General features: G+C 39.6%; 2 protein-coding genes across 2 annotated transcripts in view; one reads left to right on the top strand and one right to left on the bottom strand.

Moving 5' to 3' along the window:
* Window positions 1-2,565: 2,565 nt before the first annotated feature.
* On the top strand, window positions 2,566-5,749 carry tac3a (tachykinin precursor 3a). The gene is made up of 7 exons (XM_061986271.2): window positions 2,566-2,783; window positions 3,018-3,130; window positions 3,220-3,322; window positions 3,471-3,500; window positions 3,589-3,642; window positions 4,668-4,734; window positions 5,584-5,749. Exons 1-7 carry the CDS (start codon window positions 2,669-2,671, stop codon window positions 5,600-5,602), a joined length of 501 nt encoding a protein of 166 aa, XP_061842255.1. The 5' UTR covers window positions 2,566-2,668; the 3' UTR covers window positions 5,603-5,749.
* A 223-nt stretch (window positions 5,750-5,972) lies between these two features.
* Window positions 5,973-19,874, bottom strand: part of c1galt1la (core 1 synthase, glycoprotein-N-acetylgalactosamine 3-beta-galactosyltransferase 1, like a) — a 26,665-nt gene continuing 12,763 nt past the window's right edge. The window contains exon 4 of the mRNA XM_061986260.2: window positions 5,973-9,459. Within this exon, the coding sequence (XP_061842244.1) occupies window positions 9,148-9,459 (312 nt within the window). The 3' untranslated portion in view covers window positions 5,973-9,147. The remainder of the gene's footprint in view (window positions 9,460-19,874) is intronic.

Below are 19,874 nucleotides of genomic sequence, written 5' to 3'. Positions count from 1 at the left end.
ATTGAGGAGAGACGTATTTTGGGCTGTACTCTCGTTACAGATCCAAACTACGCTCTAAAGTCCAGCCCACGTGCTTCCTCTATTTATTTGGGAGGTCCCTGGTTACATCACTGAAGCTGTCGCTGAGGGAAAGGGGTAATCTCGACAGCTCCAGTTAGACACAATATATGACTATTAATGAAATGCAAATGTGTTGATACTCGTGATATCGCCCTGTCTCTGCTCTGTCTGCGTCACGGCACTCGATGTCCGGCCTTGGCAGTCAGCAGGCCGATTCTGGAAACAAACACTGATACGAGACTGGCTTTGCACAGATAGAAAAATAACAACTTCAGCACAATTGATAATAACTAAAGCAACGGCCCTTAAGCATAAGAGTTGTGTGATAGTATATACATAATTATTCTAACACTTTCTGAGGTGGTACTAAGGTGAAAACAAGTTTGAGAACCACTGATCTGGAGTGTCTGATTAACCTAACTGGCATATTTTTGGAATTTGGGAAGAGGTGCAAACTCCACACAGAGATGCCCATTATGATGTAACATATAAGCCTACCCATGGAAGTTAAGGACAAATACAAGTCAAATCAATCGACTCAGTCATTGATATGTCTCCTTATATACAGTACAGGCCAAAAGTTTGGACACACCTTCTCATTCAATGGGTTTTCTTTATTTTCATGACTATTTACATTTTAGATTGTCACTGAAGGCATCAAAACTATGAATGAACACATGTGGAGTTATGGACTTAACAAAAAAAGGTGAAGTAACTAAAAACATGTTTTATATTCTAGTTTCTTCAAAATAGCCACCCTTTGCTCTGATTACTGTTTTGCACACTCTTGGCATTCTTTCGATGAGCTTCAAGAGGTAGTCACCTGAAATGGTTTTCACTTCACAGGTGTCATAATTTTGATGCCTTCAGTGACAATCTACAATCATGAAAATAAAGAAAACACATTGAAATGAGAAGGTGTGTCCAAACGTTTGGCCTGTACTGTATATTGTATGTTTTACTCTAAATCATGACATAATTACAAAATCTAGTCTAAGGCCATGTCTACACTAAGTCGTTTAACCCCTTAAACAAATAATTATTTAGCCTAAGCCCCGTTTCAGCCACACTAAACCATCGTTTAAGGTCCCCCTCTTCGGCCAAATTTTTACACGGGTAAGTGTGCCGTGTAATTCTTGAATCTCCGGCACTTAGCTTTGTATGGACTCATTGATCGTTTACAAAATGAGTTCGGACAGGAAGTGACCCTGGAAAGACCTCGCCCACACAGGAAGTGACATCAGAAAGAACGCACCACAGCCAGCTTCATAATAAAGCGGTTTCGTAACTTAGAGCTAACCATTGAAAATATGGAGGCGAGTCATCCAGACATGCCCGTGTTTCTCATTCTTCTACATGTACAGACGCTTGTGGAAATCACACACTAATACCTTAGGAGAAAGCGATTGCAGCTATTTGGGATACAACACTTCTCAGACGGCAAGAGAACTTTCCAATGTCCGGCCGGGTCAGCTGTGATTCTACTTACCGAAAAACTTTGTCCATTTGTCGAAGGGGAGACAACGAGAATGTGAGCTCCCGTGGATGTGATACAAATGGTAGCGTGTGCTTTGTATTACCTGGCCGTCGAGGAAAACGGCGAATGCTTTTGGACTGGCAAAGCAGACTGTATCAGTTATGGTCCGCCATGTATGTCGCGGACTCAACGTCTAGGTCCAGACTATATAAAGTAAAAAAAAACAACGAATGGACAATGAAAGTGAAGGCAAAAGAGTGAGGAGTGTCCTGACCAGATATCTAGATCCCTAGATTGATTGATGTAAAATGTTCTTTATCACATTGTTTACGTGTCCAATAAAGATTTATTAATTTATGATGGCTCGGGTGTGATTCACTACAATAGGGCCCCACAGCACACTAGATTCCAGTTCATTGAAATACCACAACATTGGATATTGTTCAGATAAGTTACATTTAAGAACTTGCACACAAAGCAACACTGGAGGTGACTATGACGTGTGCATTTTCCGCGCATGCATACTAAGTCTTAAACGGTGGCATTGTTGTGTGTGGACACGGATAAGGTTAGGTCTGATTTACCCTGGATAACCTTATCCGGCTTAGTGTAAACAGGGCCTAAAAGCAACTCGGGTATTTCTATATGGCTGTGGGCAAGTCGGCTCCGAGTGCAGCTGTGTGGCCTATCTTGTCAGATCCATCACCATCTCGTATGGTGACATGCAGGGGCAGCTGCTATCTTTATAATGACCTCCTAAAAAGATTAGGACCCTGACAGTGACCATGTAAATTAGTCCATGGAGCGCCAGCACCAAAGGGATCACGTGTCGGCTTGTCTGCAGTGATGATGGATTCATGTCAGTGAGGACTATTTTATAATTGTAATGTTCTCCAGTCTTAATTATATTTTCACAAATGTGTGTGGGCTCTGTGATGATGTCAACGTGCTGTGCGTGCGTGCGTGCGTGCGTGCGTGCGTGCGTGCGTGCGTGCGTGCGTGCGTGTGTGTGTGTGTGTGTCAGGGGGAGGGGAGAACCCATCAATGAGCAGCCTAGACCATCTTTTGCAGCCCAGCATGATAAAAGATCGCCAACTCCACCTACGTTCCACTTGCTGATTGGTGTTGCGCATGTATCCAGCTATTATTTATTGCACCCAAATCAGTGACGCCCCATTTATCCAGAGCAGCTCCCTCCACTCTGCCCCTGTGCGCGCCAACTCACCATCGTCTGTACGCAGAATAGGTAAGAAAATGTACTTTAAGTAATACTAATATTGCATTAAATCGATATATTTTACTCCTATCTCTATTTATAATGGTTTTCAAACAGCAATAGTGCAGAAGTAGTATGTTTGCCAGTATATCTCGTGCGTATTTACGCACCAATCGCGCACCAAGTGCGCCAGATTCCTACCTACAAGAAGCAGGAAAGTGACCTCAATGCCAAAAAGTGGTGAAAATGTTTGTTTTTTTCCAGGTGTTGCTGAGAAAATGAGAGGTTTTGTATTAGTGTCTCTGCTCCTCATCGTCAAACTCCGATTTAGTCTGTCCAGATGCGAGGAGCCGGAGTCAGGCAGACTAACTCCACTTGTAAGTGTTTGTTTTTTTCTGTTTTTAATCCAACCAAGTTTGGCAATTGTCACAATTAAATTGATGTTTCTCTTTGGTTTCTGCGGCAGCAACGTCTGGGTTTGAGTAACCCCAAACGGAACCTCTTGAAGAGGTACAGCGATTTGGATTATGACAGTTTTGTCGGTTTGATGGGCAGAAGAGATGCTGGCGGTGAGGCTTTTTTTTTTTTTTTTTCCTGTCATTTTAAAAGTAATAAAATATCTGTAAAGAAAGTAAAACTATGGTTTGTATATCAAAATAATGAAATTGCTAAAATGTTATTTAAATATATACATTTGACTTGCACTTATTGTTTCAGATACAAATGCCGTGGAGCCCCCACAAAAAAGTAAGACACATTTTCCTTAATACAGTAAGCATTTAGAATTTTTTTTTTTTCTTGTTTATATCAAATGTCATGTGCTCTTATTTTTCAGGGGAAATGCATGACATTTTTGTTGGATTAATGGGAAGGAGAAATTCTGAGCCGGGTGAGCTACTAACTGATTTTTAATTTTAGAAAATTATTGATTATCTGGGCGAAAAACACGAATGAGATCCAATAAAATCATTACAAATAATGTAATGAGGTCCAACTTAAAAAATATCATTTATGACATCTAATACAATAATTCACATAGTATAATCATGTAATGATATGCAATACAATAATTAAAACAAAACATTTAATGAGATCCAGTACAATAATTTAAAATGATCATAATTTAATAAAAGCCAATACAATAATTTAAAATGATCATAATTGCATGAGATCCAATACAAGACCTTTATCAAATATGATACTGTTGCAAATATAAGTCAGCCCAGTTTTGATTGACAACAATTACCACAATTTCACAGCTTTTAATTTATTTTTTTTACAGTAAGATACTGTAATCATACATAGTCCTTTATAATTTCACCATAAATGACTGTAACTGTAAAGGGATCTGTCTCTTAAGGGGTTCCGTGGACTAAGGGAGTGATTACCAATACAATTACAATTGACAAGTTACAGCATTTAGTTGTAACGTTATTGGACTTGACCGCAAAATCACAGCGCTGCAGTTACTGTAAATGGTTATAAAGATGATTTCACATGGTAAATTACTGTAAATGGTAATGTGAAAGTAATGCAGTTGTTACTGTGAATTCCATCCCAGAGTGAAAATGTTTACAGTGTTGACCAACTACCCGTATTTTTCAGAGTATAAGTCGCACCGGAGTATAAGTCGCACCTGCCGAAAATGCATAATAAAGAAGGACAAAAACATATATAAATCGCACTGGAGCCCGGCCAAACTATGAAAAAAAAACTGCGACTTATAGTCCGAAAAATACGGTATATGTTTATTATTGTGGTTGACAGCTGTTCCTGATATTGGCGTGGCATTTCACCATTTCATAGAACAGCCACAATGGTTTATAAGTGAGGATAAATGATCAGCTGTCAATGAACCCCCTACGCCCCAACAAATAGTAAGTATGCTCATGTTTCTTTTGTTTTTACTCTCAGATAACGGTGCCTGGAGAAGAGAGTACCCTGAGAGGAGAGGGGTTTTTGTGAACAAGTGTAGGCTGAGGTTGGTGACTTCTCTCTTTCACTGAGCCGACAAGACAAAACATCACAATGTTATGGTTGTTATATATGTTTGACACCTAGCAATTCCATCTGTTTACAATTCCTGGGGTGACGATTCCATTCAGAATCGATTCCCGATTCAACACAATAATTGATTCAAACCGATTCTCGCTATGTATTATTTGTTATAATGATTATAATAACACTTTTTTTCAAAACAGGTTACAGGTTAGATAAGCTGCTTCTGGTTGCATGGAGATGGCCTAAAAACATTTGGTAACTCTTTAGTATGGGGAACATATTCACCATTAATTAGTTGCTTATTAAAGCAACAAATACTTAATTTAGAGTTATTTGGACACTAGGGGAATAAATAAGGGTTAGGGTTACTAATAAGCAATAATTCTGAGGTTATAGAGGGAAGACTCTTAGTTAATGACTTACTGGTTGTATAATAAGGCCATGCAGAATAAGGCATTAATAAGTACTTAATAATGACTAATTAAGAGCCAATATGTTACTAATTTATATGTTAATAAGCAACTAATTAATGGTGAATATGTGTTCCCCACACTAAAGTGTTACCAAACTTTTTTTTTTAAATTGAATCTTATAAAAATGACACACATATATATATAAATATATACCACTATTTTTTTTTATCAATTTAAAAGAAATCAATTAATTGATTTAGAATCGGGATTAATAGCAATCGCTATTTGAATGTGATTTTTTTTTTGTGCACCTCTTTTCCTCTCAAGGTTGTGGATTTCAAAGTGATTGTAATTTAAACAGAAGTTACCGGTAGATACATTCTTATTCTAAGCCTGTTTGTTGTGATTTGTTTCAGGTTTCTTCAGGGGCTGTGACATAAAACAAAGCAACACAATCAACACAAGGACATAACACAGGACATAAATCATATCTCAACCTTCTAAGTGGCCAATGAAAGAACCTGACATCTCATGCACTCAATCCATACTATGACTTCATTCTTTTTCTTTAAAGTTCAAAATAAACATACTTTTATACATAATTGATTTTGTTTTATTTATCATCTGTGATTAGGAAGACAATCTCACCGACTGCAGTATTTGATCCCATCAAATAGCTTAGGGTATTAATATGGGGTTCGATATCATGCCGTGTTTGTTTGAGGCTTAAGTGTTCTGAGTACAGGGCGAGTCATGGATTTACAATCCCTGCTTGTTTGGGATTTAGGTTCTGAAAAGAAACTGCTAGCAAATACAACACAAGCTCATTTAAAAACATTTCCAATAATGTTTTTTCCTGAACATGTGTCTTTTAGAATTGTGAAATACAGAGAGGTCCATATGTGCCTGACTCCAAGTTGTGTGACGTCAGACATGGGCACTTTCTAACAGTAGGTGACCATATGGAAAGGGTAAAAGAAAACACATGTTTGGGTGTAATAATAGATGACAAAATGAACTGGACATCTCATGTAAAAATATATACAACATAAAGAAGCAAGAAACACGTCAATAATGAATAAAGCAAAACATGTTCTAGATCAAAACTCACTTCATATTCTTTACTGCTCACTAGTGTTACCATATCTGAGTTATTGTGCAGAAATATGGGGAAACAACTACAAATTCACTAACTGTGTTACAAAATTGATCAAGTAGAATAATACATAATGTTGGATATAGAGAACATACAAAGCATTTATTTATTGAATCAAAAATATTGAAATTCCACGATTTGGTGCATTTGCAAACAGCTAAAATTATGCACAAAGGAAACTATAACCTGCTACCCAAGAATGTACAAACGTGTACAACAATTCTTCTCAACAAAAGAGGAGAGATATAACCTCAGAGGAAAATCTAATTTAAAACATTTGTATGCACATACAATACTAAACCTTAAGCATATCCGTATGTGAAATTAAATTATGCAATGGATTAAGCACCAATATGATTCATTTTAAAAGACTGTTCAAACTACAAGTGTTCACAAAGTACAAAGAACAAGAATTATGATGAACATCTTGAACCCCCCTTTTTTTTTTTTTAGATAAAGATTATTTATGTATTTAATATTTGTTTACTTACTATGGTATATTATTTACTTATTATTTATTCACTGTTCCGTTACAGAGAACAAGGACATGGGATACAATTGCTATGGTATGAAAAGGGGTGGGATTAAATAAGCTCAGCTTCTTCCTACTCTTTTTCGGACATACTGTAATGAAACAACTGGAATTGTGTGATGCATTACATTGTATCGTATGCATGTTCGAAATAAACTGAAACTGAAACTGAACTGAACCATCATGAGCGAGTATACCATTAGCAACGCTGGCATGAATTGATGAGTACATTCCAACACCATCCTTTAGTCATTTTAAGTTACAAGTTAAAGTACCACGGATAGTCACACACACACTAGGTGTGGTGAAATTACTCTCTGCGTTAGACCCATCCCCTTGTTTCACCCCCTGGGAGGTGAGGGGAGCAGTGAGCAGCAGCTGTAGCCGTGCTCGGTAATCATTTTGTCGATTTGGGTCAGGGGTCACATTCTCTTTTGATTTGTGTAACTGAATGTAATGAAATGACACACAGCTGCTTTAGTGTGGGTTATTAATATGCCGCAGGTGCATAAATTATAGGCCCCCATACTCCCATCCAACCCTAAACCCAGCATCACCAGGACACACACACACACTCACACACACAAACTTGGTACGCTTGCATGCACTGAAAAAATAATTATTGCATGGATTTGGTTGAAACAAGGTTAAAACACACACACTTTTTAAAGATGGATTAACATATCTAAAGAAACCCCCTACATGTTTTGTTTTATCTTGAAAAAAGTCTTTAACCTAAAAATCCAGCATATTCAATATAGAGTGGCCACAATATGAATTTAAATAATCATATAACCTGTCATAATTTACTTAAATATAATCAAAGCAGTAAGAGTTCCCTATATGTAAGAGTGTAAAGCAGAAGTGCCAAGCAGGGAGGTAATGGCTCCCATTGTTATAGTCTTTGGTATGACTCGGCCGGGTGTTTGAACTCACAACCTACCCATCTCAGGGCAGACACTCTAACCACTAGGCCACTGAGTAGGTTCAATAACTACAGTGACACAGTGACATCTCTGTTTCTAACTTATACGAGGGTCCTTGAACACACCACAGTTATGGACAAGGAGATGCAAAAGCAAAAATGGAAACATAGGTTTATCTGATGCTGCCACAAAAAGACGCATTATATGTTTCCTTTTCTTCTACCACTTAGTCCTTGTTCCAAAACGCTGGTGCTGTGTGTGAATAATTAAAAGGTGAGTTTTGATACCGTTACGACCTTTGTGTTGAGTGAACTGTTTCATAAGGTTTGCTGCTATGCAGGTGGAACAAACCATTTTGCATTTTTGACAGGTGTGTATGTAATCTAGGACATTTTTAATTTGATTCAAGCAGCCTTGTTATTAAACTTTCACAGCTATATTTATTTTATATTAATATTCATGATATATTGTTTGAAAAAATATATACATTACATATCCAAATGGCAGAAAATAAATCTTTAAACATTACTAAACACCAACGTCCCCCCCTACCTGGGTCCTCGTTACAACATCCAAAAGAATGCACATATTGACAGTCAGTTATGATAAAGTCAAATTAAGACATTCTCTAAACCCCGGGTGTCAAACTCATTTTAGATCAGGGGCCACATGGAGAAAAATCTACTTCCAAGTGGGCCGGACTGGTAAAATCACGGCACGATAACTTAAAAATAAAGACAACATCAGATTGTTTTCTTTGTTTGAAAATAAGAGTACATTATGAAAATTTACAAATCATAATGTTGTTGGGTTGTTGTTTTTTTACACTTACATGTTGCGGTTAATAGCGTTCTATCTTTATTTGTCGTTATTTATACTTTCTGAATAAATGATGTGATCATGTGATCAACTAATTTTCAATCTATCAAGATTTAAAAAAAAGAAAATCAAAATCAAATTACAGGATGTTTTTTATGTAGTTTGCTCATTTTCCTCGACTGGTGCACGAACATCATGTGTTTTTTTGTTTTATTTACATATGTAGCATCATCTACAAAGATACAAAGAATTGCTATTGCGACATCCAGTGGACACATTTAGAACAGCAGTTTCTTTCATTAAAACATTTCGGCTCATTTTTATACTTAGCAAACTCATCCCGCGGGCCAGATAAAACCTGTTTGCGGGTACGTTTGACACCCCTGCTATAAACTTTTAACCTAGTGTACAATTTCTAGGTGAGCTACGAGACAGGAACCTTAAGACTGGATTGTGTCAAAAAAAAGAGCTCAAAATGCAGCCCAGTTTCCACAGACTTGTCTCAAATAGGCTGAGTAGCATTTGCTCAAATATCAAATAAAAGCAATCATAAGCCGTGCAGTGTAGCTGCGGTCCTGTTTCCTGATAGAAGCGACTTTGGTTCCTTTACCCCCGTTTCTGCAGCGGTTTGGTTGGCATTCAAAGGAAAGCTCTCGTTCACGTGTGTTCCATTTATCCCTCCTCGGAGTGACTGAACTACAGCGGTCACTGTTGTGCGAGAGAGTGAGCGTACGGAGGGTCGATAGCGTGGCTTGTAGCCATATGCTCTCAAGTGGTAGGTGTAGTACTCAAGGGTGTACATCAGCTCTGCTGGCACATAATGAAATGACACGGCCAGGTCGGAGCAGCATTGTGGACCCTGAGGAAGAAGAATGGAAGAAGAATGTAAGTATAGTGGTACCTCGGCTTATGAGTGCCAGAAGGCAATAGCTTCATGGACAATGGATAATTTACCATGTCCGTGTGTTTGTTTTCTTACTCTATAGCTTTCAATCAGGGTGCCAGAGGGTTCACTCTGTGCACCGCTCTCAGCACCTGAGCGTGCTTATTCAATAGCAGAATTAAATAATTCTCTTGTCAGCCATTCACAATCTATGGCTCTGTGACAGAGCCTCGTTAGTCGCTAGTAAGAAGCAAGCATAAGTAACAAAAACGAGGAGAAAAAATAATGACTGCAAAGCGAAATTTGTGTGGGAATATTTAGACTTCAAACGAGTGCGCAAAATGAACCCATCTACACAGGCGAACCAGCCAGTATGCCAAACGTGTTGGAAAGTAACGGCAACAAACAACAACAACAAAGTTATAGACCTTCCAATTAAAATGGTAATTTAAAAAAACAAAAACAAAAAATATATCAAAGTTTATTGCATTTGAAAAGGATACTTGCATTGTTATTTTTATACATTATGAAATCATTAGTGCTTAGTTTGGTCTGAAAATAATGCTGACAATAATACAGTTTATGTCGGTTAAAAATTGTGGGACAGTATATTGTCCAGCAAAATGTATAATTGGCCAGGGGGACAAAAAAAAGTGGCATTGAATGACAGAAGTGGATGATATTTATTGGGAAAAATGATTAAATAAAAAATAAAAAAACTGAAAAATGACAAAGGTGTGTGTTTAGTAAACTTGGCGAAGAAATACAAGCATACCACTGCAACAATATACTTACTGTAGTGGAATACGTCATTAACGCCACCCAAGGGCTTTGAAATAATTTATTAATGTCGTACATTTATCTATGGAAATAAATGCATGCTGCCGATGGTGTGTTTGATAGAGAAGCAGCTTGTATTACACTACTTAATAATACAACGAATATATTTGTTTGTAGTACATTTTGTTGTATTGTTTATGAAAATAAAAGATTATATATATATATATATATATATATATATATATATATATATATATATATATATATATATATATATATATATATATATATATATGTATATCAGTGATGTGCGGTCACTAGAGGCAGGTGAGGTGGGGCCTCACCTGCCATCATGGAAAGAAAAAAAATGTAAAAAGAAAAAAAAAAATGTAATTGTTATATGTATCCAGTGATTATACTATAAAGTTATTTTCCATTTAACTTCACCAGTTTTAGATTATTTTTATTCAAAATCGCTGAATTTTCACATTTGCCGTTCAAATACTGAGAAGAGACGGTGCGGTGGACAGCAGCCAGTTGAGGCACGTCACTCAATTGTACCTCACCATGGATTGCGGACTCGGCTAACTCCTGGCCTGCTGTGCAGTGAGACCGTATTGCTATATGAACTATATTATACATTTCCATAGTTTAGTTAGCTGAGGTATATAATGTACAGTGTATTTTGTCAACAACTGTATGTGTGTAACGTATTTCTTGTGCTGACCGATCATAAAACTGCTGCGAAGACGCACTGGCTGAGGCTCGCGTAACCCCGCCTCCTGGTGCCGGTTAAGGCACCTTCGCCGCAGACTGCACCCCCCGACGGGAGCGCCACACCAACCAAAGCCCACACCAAAACCCTCCACGTGCAATACCGAATCCACCCAAAAAAAAGTCACTTAACAAGAAGCCAAAAAGTGCAAAAACAACATTGCTCGCGCCGGAGGAGCGTGAACGACTGCAGGGACACAACATTAGGTACACCTGCAGACTGCAGCACGAATTTCATATTTCATTCATTCACAACTCTTCCAACACCAACACCACTGTTCCCGCACTTATAACTAAAGGTAAGACCATAATAACGTTTTTTTTATTAAATGTGCTTTTTTGTGTGCTACAGTTTGTATGTGTAAAGTTAAAGTTAAGTTAAAGTACCAATGATTGTCACACACACACTAGGTGTGGTGAAATTTGTCCTCTGCATTTGACCCATCCCCTTGATCACCCCCTGGGATGTGAGGGGAGCAGTGGGCAGCAGCGGCGCCGCGCCCGGGAATAATTGTTGGTGATTTAACTCCCAATTCCAACCCTTGATGCTGAGTGACAAGCAGGGAAGAATGCTGGTATGAGCTTTTAAACATAACCCGTTAACTGCTGCCAATCAAATTGTGAATAAGATACTCTTTAGGGTTCATATGTTTGTAAATCTGACTGTGATGAAGTCAATCACTCAATCAATCAATGTTTAAGTCAGTGCCTCACCAGTCATGAACCTCACCGCACGTCACTGATATATATATATATATATATATATATATATATATATATATATATATATATATATATATATATATATATATATATATATATGTATACCGTATGCTACCAAATAAACGCCCTTGGGCAAATAACCGCCCATGTCCTAATAGCCGCCCGGGGTCTGACCCCATTTTGTGAATTAACCGCCTCTTCCTAATAACCGCCTATGTCCAAATAGCCGCCCATGGGCTGTTATTTGCATAATTTAGATTAAAATGCTACTGGGGTTGCGTTTGCTGCAGTATTGTTTTGATGGTTTTATAGAGTACTTGGTAGCATAATTTAATTTTTCCTGTATGCTGCTTTATTTAAAACTTGGAGTACTGTAGCCTTTATTTTATTTAAGTGACAGTATTATTGTCCTGTTTTGATGGTGGGTTTTATACTTGAGTACTTGGTACCATAATTTTATTTTTCCCGGTAGGCTGCTTTATTTATTTTTAGTATTGGTATTCTATTTGACAATTGTTGCACTACTGCCATGTTGAGGCCCTGTTGATCTCGTGTTTCCATAGCCTACCTCAGGTTGATCTCTTATTTTTTTGTTTGTATGTTTACAATAGCTTTTACATTTAAAGTTTTTTGTACGAAAAAAAAAATACTGGACAGTAACCAATGTAACCAAATAATGGCCTGGTGCAGGCTGGTGCAAAAATAAATAACAGCCTTGTGCAAATAACCGCCTGCTTCTTTTAAACGCCTGTCTCCAAAATCGATTTTGTGAAATAAACGCCCGGGCTACTATTTGGTAATATACGGTGTATATATATATATATATATATATATATATATATATATATTTATATATATATATATATATATATATACACACACACAGACACACACATATATATTAAGGCTGTCAACTTTAATGCATGTGATTCTTAAACATGATTAATAATGTGATTAATAAAAACTAATTATCGTGTTATCATATACTGTATAAGCGAAGAATAATCACATCAATGCGCGCTTCATACAGTCTGTGATCGCAATGAGAGGCGGAATATTTTGCTTCAAAACAGAACTTAGGATAACAATGAAGTAACTTGTTGGTATTTCAGCGACAAACATTGTGCATATCAAGTTGGAAATACCATCTTTAAAACAAAACACTTACTCGAGGATGGCGCCAATAGCATAAATGCTACATGGACAACAAGCAGAGAACGCGATGCTGGCAGTTTACCAGTGTCAATGTTGTCAAAAAAGTACTACCACCATGGTGGTGGTAGTATTATGCTCTGGGCTTGTTTTGCTGCCAATGGAACTGATGCTTTAAATGGGACAATGAAAAAGGAAGATTACCTACAAATTCTTCAGGACAACCTAAAATCATCCGCCCGGAGGTTGGGTCTTGGACCCCAAACATACGTCAAAAGTGGTAAAGGAATGGCTAAATCAGGCTAGAATTAAAGTTTTAAAATGGCCTTCCCAAAGTCCTGACTTAAACGTGTGGACAATGCTGAAGAAACAAGTCCATGTCACAAAACCAACAAATTTAGCTGAACTGCACCAATTTTGTAAAGAGGAGTGGTCAAAAATTCAACCAGAAGCTTGTGGATGGCTACCAAAAGCACCTTATTGCAGTGAAACTTGCCAAGGGACATGTAACCAAATATTAACATTGCTGTATGTATACTTTTGACCCAGCAGATTTGGTCACATTTTCAGTAGACCCATAATTAGTGCATGTGCCTCACAATACAAAGGTCCTGAGTTCAATCCCGGGCTCGGGATGTTTCTGTGTGGAGTTTGCATGTTCTCCCCGTGACTGTGTGGGTTCCCTCCGGGTACTCCGGCTTCCTCCCACCTCCAAAGACATGCACCTGGGGATAGGTTGATTGGCAACACTAAATTGGCCCTAGTGTGTGAATGTGAGTGTGAATGTTGTCTGTCTATCTGTGTTGGCCCTGTGATGAGGTGGCGACTTGTCCAGGGTGTACCTCGCCTTCCGCCGGAATGCAGCAGAGATAGGCTTCAGCACCCCCCGCGACCCCGAAAGGGACAAGCGGTAGAACACGGAAACACTAATTTGGAAATTAGTATTTTGCACTTTATGGTCTATGACAGAACCAATTGAATTGGTAAACAAAAGTACCAAATACAGAGTCGTCACAAACAAAAAAGTATAATCAGGTCCTTTCACTTTGAGTTTTGGGTTATTACTGAAAGGAGAAGATCACGGGTACAGGCGTCCGAAATCAGTTTCCTCCTTCAGGTGGCGGGGCTCTCCCTTAGAGATAAGGTGAGAAGCGCTGTCATTCGGGAGGAGCTCAGAGTAAAGCCGCTGCTCCTCCACATCGATAGGAGCCAGTTGAGGTGGTTCTGCCCGGACCACTCCCTGGGGAGGTGTTTAGGGCACATCCGGCCAGTAGGAGGGCACGGGGAAAACCCAGGACACGTTGGGGAAACTATATCTCCCAGCTTGCTTGGGAATGCCTCTAGATCTCCAGGGAAGAGCGAAATGACTGGGGAGAGGGAAGACTGGACTGCTGCCCCTGCGACCCGACCCTAAAAGTGCCGCAAACTGGTGTTTTTTCGTGTCTTTCTCATCATCTCCGGGTATAAGTTGAATGTCAAAGTTGGCCAACTTCTTGGTTTATGGCCACAATCTTCTACTATACAAGTGAGAGGCATGATTTATAATCAAGAACTACAGTAACTTTCACCAGCTCAGTGGCGATGCAGCATCTCACCAGCTCAGTAAGTCAATATAGCAGAAAAGCTAACTACCCCTATGTGATCACCACTGAAAATAGTTTGTCTGCATTAGCGCTTATAATAACAATATCTCTAATACTTGGTAAATATTCAGGTCACGAGATGTAAATGCATCAGCACTGCAGGACAGGGGTTAGTGTGTCTGCCTCACAAAAGAAGGTCTTGGATTTGATCCCGGGCGCGGGATCTTTCTGTGTGGAGTTTGCATGTTTTCCCCGTGACTGCGTGGGATCACTCCGAGTACTCCGGCTTCCTCCCACCTCCAAAGACATGCACCTGGAGATAGGTTGATTGGCAACACTAAATCGGCCCTAGTGTGTGAATGTGAGTGTGAATGTTGTCCGTCTATCTGTGTTGGCCCTGCGATAAGGTGGGACTTGTCCAGGGTGTACTCTGCCTTCCACCCGAATGCAGCTGGGATAGGCTTCAGCCACCCCGTAACCCCGACAGGGACAAGCGGTAGAAAAATGGGTGGATGGATAGAGATGTTTTGCGTTTTTTTGATGTTTTTTAGAGGGCTTAATGGGCGGAATCGAGTACGCCTGTTAGCTGATTTGTAAGCCACCTTGTACTTGCCCTATTTTACAACTTAGAATGCGTAACAAAAAAAAACATATGTGTCTTTTATAAGGATTGTGAATGATAGGCAAAATTCTATATAAGTACACTGTATGTTGACCACTATTTTTGTTGTGTCATAACATTAAACATCCATCCATCCATCCATTTTCTACCGCTTATTCCCTTTGGGGTCGCGGGGGGTGCTGGAGCCTATCTCAGCTACAATCGGGCGGAAGGCGGGGTACACCCTGGACAAGTCGCCACCTCATCGCAGGGCCAACACAGATAGACAACATTCACACTCACATTCACACACTAGGGCCAATTTAGTGTTGCCAATCAACCTATCCCCAGGTGCATGTTTTTGGAGGTGGGAGGAAGCCGGAGTACCCGGAGGGAACCCACGCAGTCCCGGGGAGAACATGCAAACTCCACACAGAAAGATCCCGAGCCCGGGATTGAACCCAAGACTACTCAGGACCTTCGTATTGTGAGGCAGATGCACTAACCCCTCTACCACCGTGCTGCCCAACATTAAACATGATTTTCCTAAAATTGTCTTTTTCATGTTACATTTTCATTCCAATGTCCAATTATTTCACAGGTGTACAATAGATGTGCAGTTATTACCAATACCTCCAAGCCAAACAGTACTTAGTTCTTCATTTTTCATAGAGCAAAAACAAATGTTGGATTCATATTTTGTCTGATTTTTTTTGCGAATAAATTCAGCCCTAAACAGAAATACCAAACATTTGTAATTTTTTTAACCATATAAAGGCCTTTTGATCAAATGATGTCACAGATTTCAATTAGTAAACATTTGCATAATATTAGTTATGCTTTACTAATTTAAACCTGTGACATAATCTGATCAAAATCCATTCAAAAGTGTGAAACAAAAAACATTACATATTTGATATTACTGAGAATTTTTGGCAAAAAAAGGTTAAAAAGATAGATTTAATGGCTTGTATGTCCTGTTTGGCTTTAAATATAATAACAATTGAATGTCCCGAGGAGGTAATATCAATCAATCAATCAATCAATGTTTATTTATATAGCCCTAAATCACAAGTGTCTCAAAGGGCTGCACAAGCCACAACGACATCCTCGGTATAGCCCACATAAGGGCAAGGAAAAACTCACCCCAGTGGGACGTCGATGTGAATGACTATGAGAAACCTTGGAGAGGACCGCATATGTGGGTAACCCCCCCCCCCTCTAGGGAGACCGAATGCAATGGATGTCGAGTGGGTCTAACATAATATTGTGAGAGTCCAGTCCATAGTGGATCCAGCATAACAGTAAGAGTCCAGTCCACAGTGGGGTCAGCAGGAAACCATCCCGAGCGGAGACGGGTCAGCAGCGCAGAGATGTTCCCAACCGATATACAGGCGAGCGGTCCACCCCGGGTCCCGACCCCGGACAGCCAGCACCCCATCCATGGCCACCGGATCTGTGTGTCTCCCCTTCCACAAGGGATAGGGGGGAGCAGAGGAGAAAAGAAAAGAAACGGCAGATCAACTGGTCTAAAAAAGGGGGGCTATTCAAAGGCTAGAGTATACAAATGAGTTTTGAGATGGGACTTAAATGTTTCTACTGAGGTAGCATCTTTAACTGTTACCGGGAGGGCATTCCATAGTGCTGGAGCCCGAATAGAAAACGCTCTACAGCCCGCAGACTTTTTTTGGGCTCTGGGAATCACTAATAAGCCGGAGTTCTTTGAACGCAGATTTCTTGCCGGGACATATGGTACAATACAATCGGCAAGGTAGGCTGGAGCTAGACCGTGTAGTATTTTATACGTAAGTAGTAAAACCTTAAAGTCACATCTTAAGTGCACAGGAAGCCAGTGCAGGTGAGCCAGTATAGGCGTAATATGATCAAACTTTCTTGTTCTTGTCAAAAGTCTAGCAGCCGCATTTTGTACCAACTGTAATCTTTTAATGCTAGACATAGGGAGACCCGAAAATAATACGTTACAGTAATCGAGACGAGACGTAACGAACGCATGAATAATGATCTCAGCGTCGCTAGTGGATAAAATAGAACGAATTTTAGCGATATTGCGGAGATGAAAGAAGGCAGTTTTAGTAACACTCTTAATGTGTGACTCAAAGGAGAGAGTTGGGTCGAAGATAATACCCAGATTCTTTACTGAGTCGCTTTGTGTAATTGTTTGGTTGTCAAATGTTAAGGTGGTATTATCAAATAAATGTCGGTGTTTAGCAGGACCGATAATCAGCATTTCCGTTTTCTTAGTGTTGAGTTGCAAGAAGTTAGCGGACATCCATTGTTTAATTTCATTAAGACACGCCTCCAGCTGACTACAATCTGGCGTGTTGGTCAGCTTTAGGGGCATGTAGAGTTGGGTGTCATCAGCATAGCAATGAAAGCTAACACCGTATTTGCGTATGATGTCGCCTAGCGGCAACATGTAAATACTAAAGAGTGCAGGGCCAAGAACCGAACCTTGGGGGACTCCGCACGTTACCTTAACATAGTCCGAGGTCACATTGTTATGGGAGACGCACTGCATCCTGTCAGTAAGATAAGAGTTAAACCACGACAAGGCTAAGTCTGACATACCAATACGTGTTTTGATACGCTCTAATAAAATATTATGATCGACGGTATCGAAAGCAGCGCTAAGATCAAGAAGCAGCAACATAGATGACGCATCAGAATCCATTGTTAGCAGTAGATCATTAGTCATTTTTGCGAGGGCTGTCTCTGTAGAGTGATTTGCCCTGAAACCGGATTGAAAAGGTTCACAGAGATTGTTAGACATTAAGTGTTCATTTAGCTGCTGTGCGACAATTTTTTCGAGGATTTTCGAGATAAACGGAAGGTGGGACACCGGCCGGTAGTTTACCATGAGGTCAGGATCGAGGTTAGGTCTTTTGAGCAAAGGATGAATAACCGCTTTTTTGAATGCTAGTGGAACAGTGCCAGAGGAAAGTGATAAGTTTATAATATTTAGCACTGATGGACCTAATAATACAAAAAGCTCCTTAATAAGTTTCCCAGGAAATGGGTCAAGTAAACATGTTGTTTGTTTTGTCCCATTGACACATCTTAACAATTCCTCTAGTGTTATTTCATCAAAGAGAGAGAAACTATTTTGGAGGGCGGTATCCTTCGTAGATACAGTCATATCTGTGTTAATAGAACCCAGTTGTAGCTGCGATGCATTGTCTTTAATCTCCTTTCTAATGAGTTCAATTTTCTTATTAAAGAAATTCATAAAATCATCTGCTGAGTGGGTGGAGCTACTGGGAGGAGTCCCTTGTTGGGTTAGTGATGCTACTGTACTAAACAAAAATTTCGGATCATTTTTGTTGAGGTGGATGAGATTTGAGTAATATTTAGCTTTAGCTAGGGTAAGCATGTGTTTATAAGTTATTAAACTATCACTCCATGCTTGATGGAAAACCTCAAGTTTAGTAGCGCGCCATTTGCGTTCCAGCTTTCTACATGATAATTTATGGGCTCTAGTTTCTTCTGTAAACCATGGGGTGCGCCTTTTAGGGGCTCTTTTAAGCTTTAGCGGTGCTATACTATCAATGGTGTCGCGCAGGGCGTCGTTAAAGTTGTTAGTGAGGTTATCAATAGAGCCGACATAATTTGGGAATGGTGCCATTACCGAAGGCAGTAGGCCAGCAAGAGTCATCGTTGTGGCAGCATTAATGTTGCGGCTGCTATAGTAGTTATTATTATTAGTTTGTTGACAATGAGTCAGAACTTCAAATTTTATAAGGTAATGATCGGACATTACTTTAGTATACGGGAGTATCGTAACTTTGGAGGTGGTGACACCCCTGACCAGCACTAGATCTATCGTATTTCCGTTGCGATGCGTAGGTTCATTTATTATTTGTGTAAGACTACAGCTATCAATTATAGTCTGGAGCGCCATGCACTGAGGGTCCGATGGGGTATTCATATGGATATTAAAGTCCCCCATTATGATTATATTGTCGGCGTGCGTCACTAAATCAGCAACGAACTCTGAAAATTCACTGATGAAGTCCGAATTGGGTCCTGGGGGGCGGTAGATAACAGCCAGGTGGAGAGGCAGCGGTGTGACAAACCTCATAGTAAGCATCTCAAACGAGTTATATTTATTATTTAGGTTCGGGGTAAGATTAAAGTTTTTATTGTGTATGAGTGCAACTCCCCCACCCCTTTTAATGGGACGGGCAATATGCGCTCCCGCATAGCCAGGAGGAGACGCCTCACCCAGCGCAAAGAAATCGTCTGGTTTGAGCCAGGTCTCGGCGAGACCAATAACGTCAAGATTATTGTCTCTAATGACCTCATTAACTAATAACGTTTTGGAAGATAATGATCTTATGTTTAAGAAGCCCATATTATAGGTAGTGGGCTGTTTTGAGGAGTTTTTGTTGAAATTATCCGTAGTAGCAATATTAATAATGTTGTGTTTATTATGTGTAGTGCACTTTAAATAATTTCGACCATATCTAGGAATTGATATGACGGGAATTTTCCGATTGTTTGCTTGATGTTGTGATAAACCGAACGCATCATAACTTGCCACCTCAGTAGAGTGCATGTCTACTTCTGACACAGAAAAAACATTTTTTGAGTTGTGTATTGTTCTAAAATAGTTGCTAAGTGTGCAGGTATTATCCAGCCTGGCGCTGGCTAGTTCTATTTTAACAAACTTCTCACCCGGACTAGCGCTTCTTTGAGGATTAGCCTTTCGCTTTGTTGTTAGCCCCGCTCGGCATCCCCGCTTCTTCTTCCGCTCACAC

This window comes from Nerophis lumbriciformis, linkage group LG01 (genome assembly GCF_033978685.3).
Source record: "Nerophis lumbriciformis linkage group LG01, RoL_Nlum_v2.1, whole genome shotgun sequence".
Classification (NCBI taxonomy): Eukaryota; Metazoa; Chordata; class Actinopteri; order Syngnathiformes; family Syngnathidae; genus Nerophis; species Nerophis lumbriciformis.
Note: the sequence above shows the minus strand (reverse complement) of the source record. Positions and strands in the feature narration are given on the sequence as shown.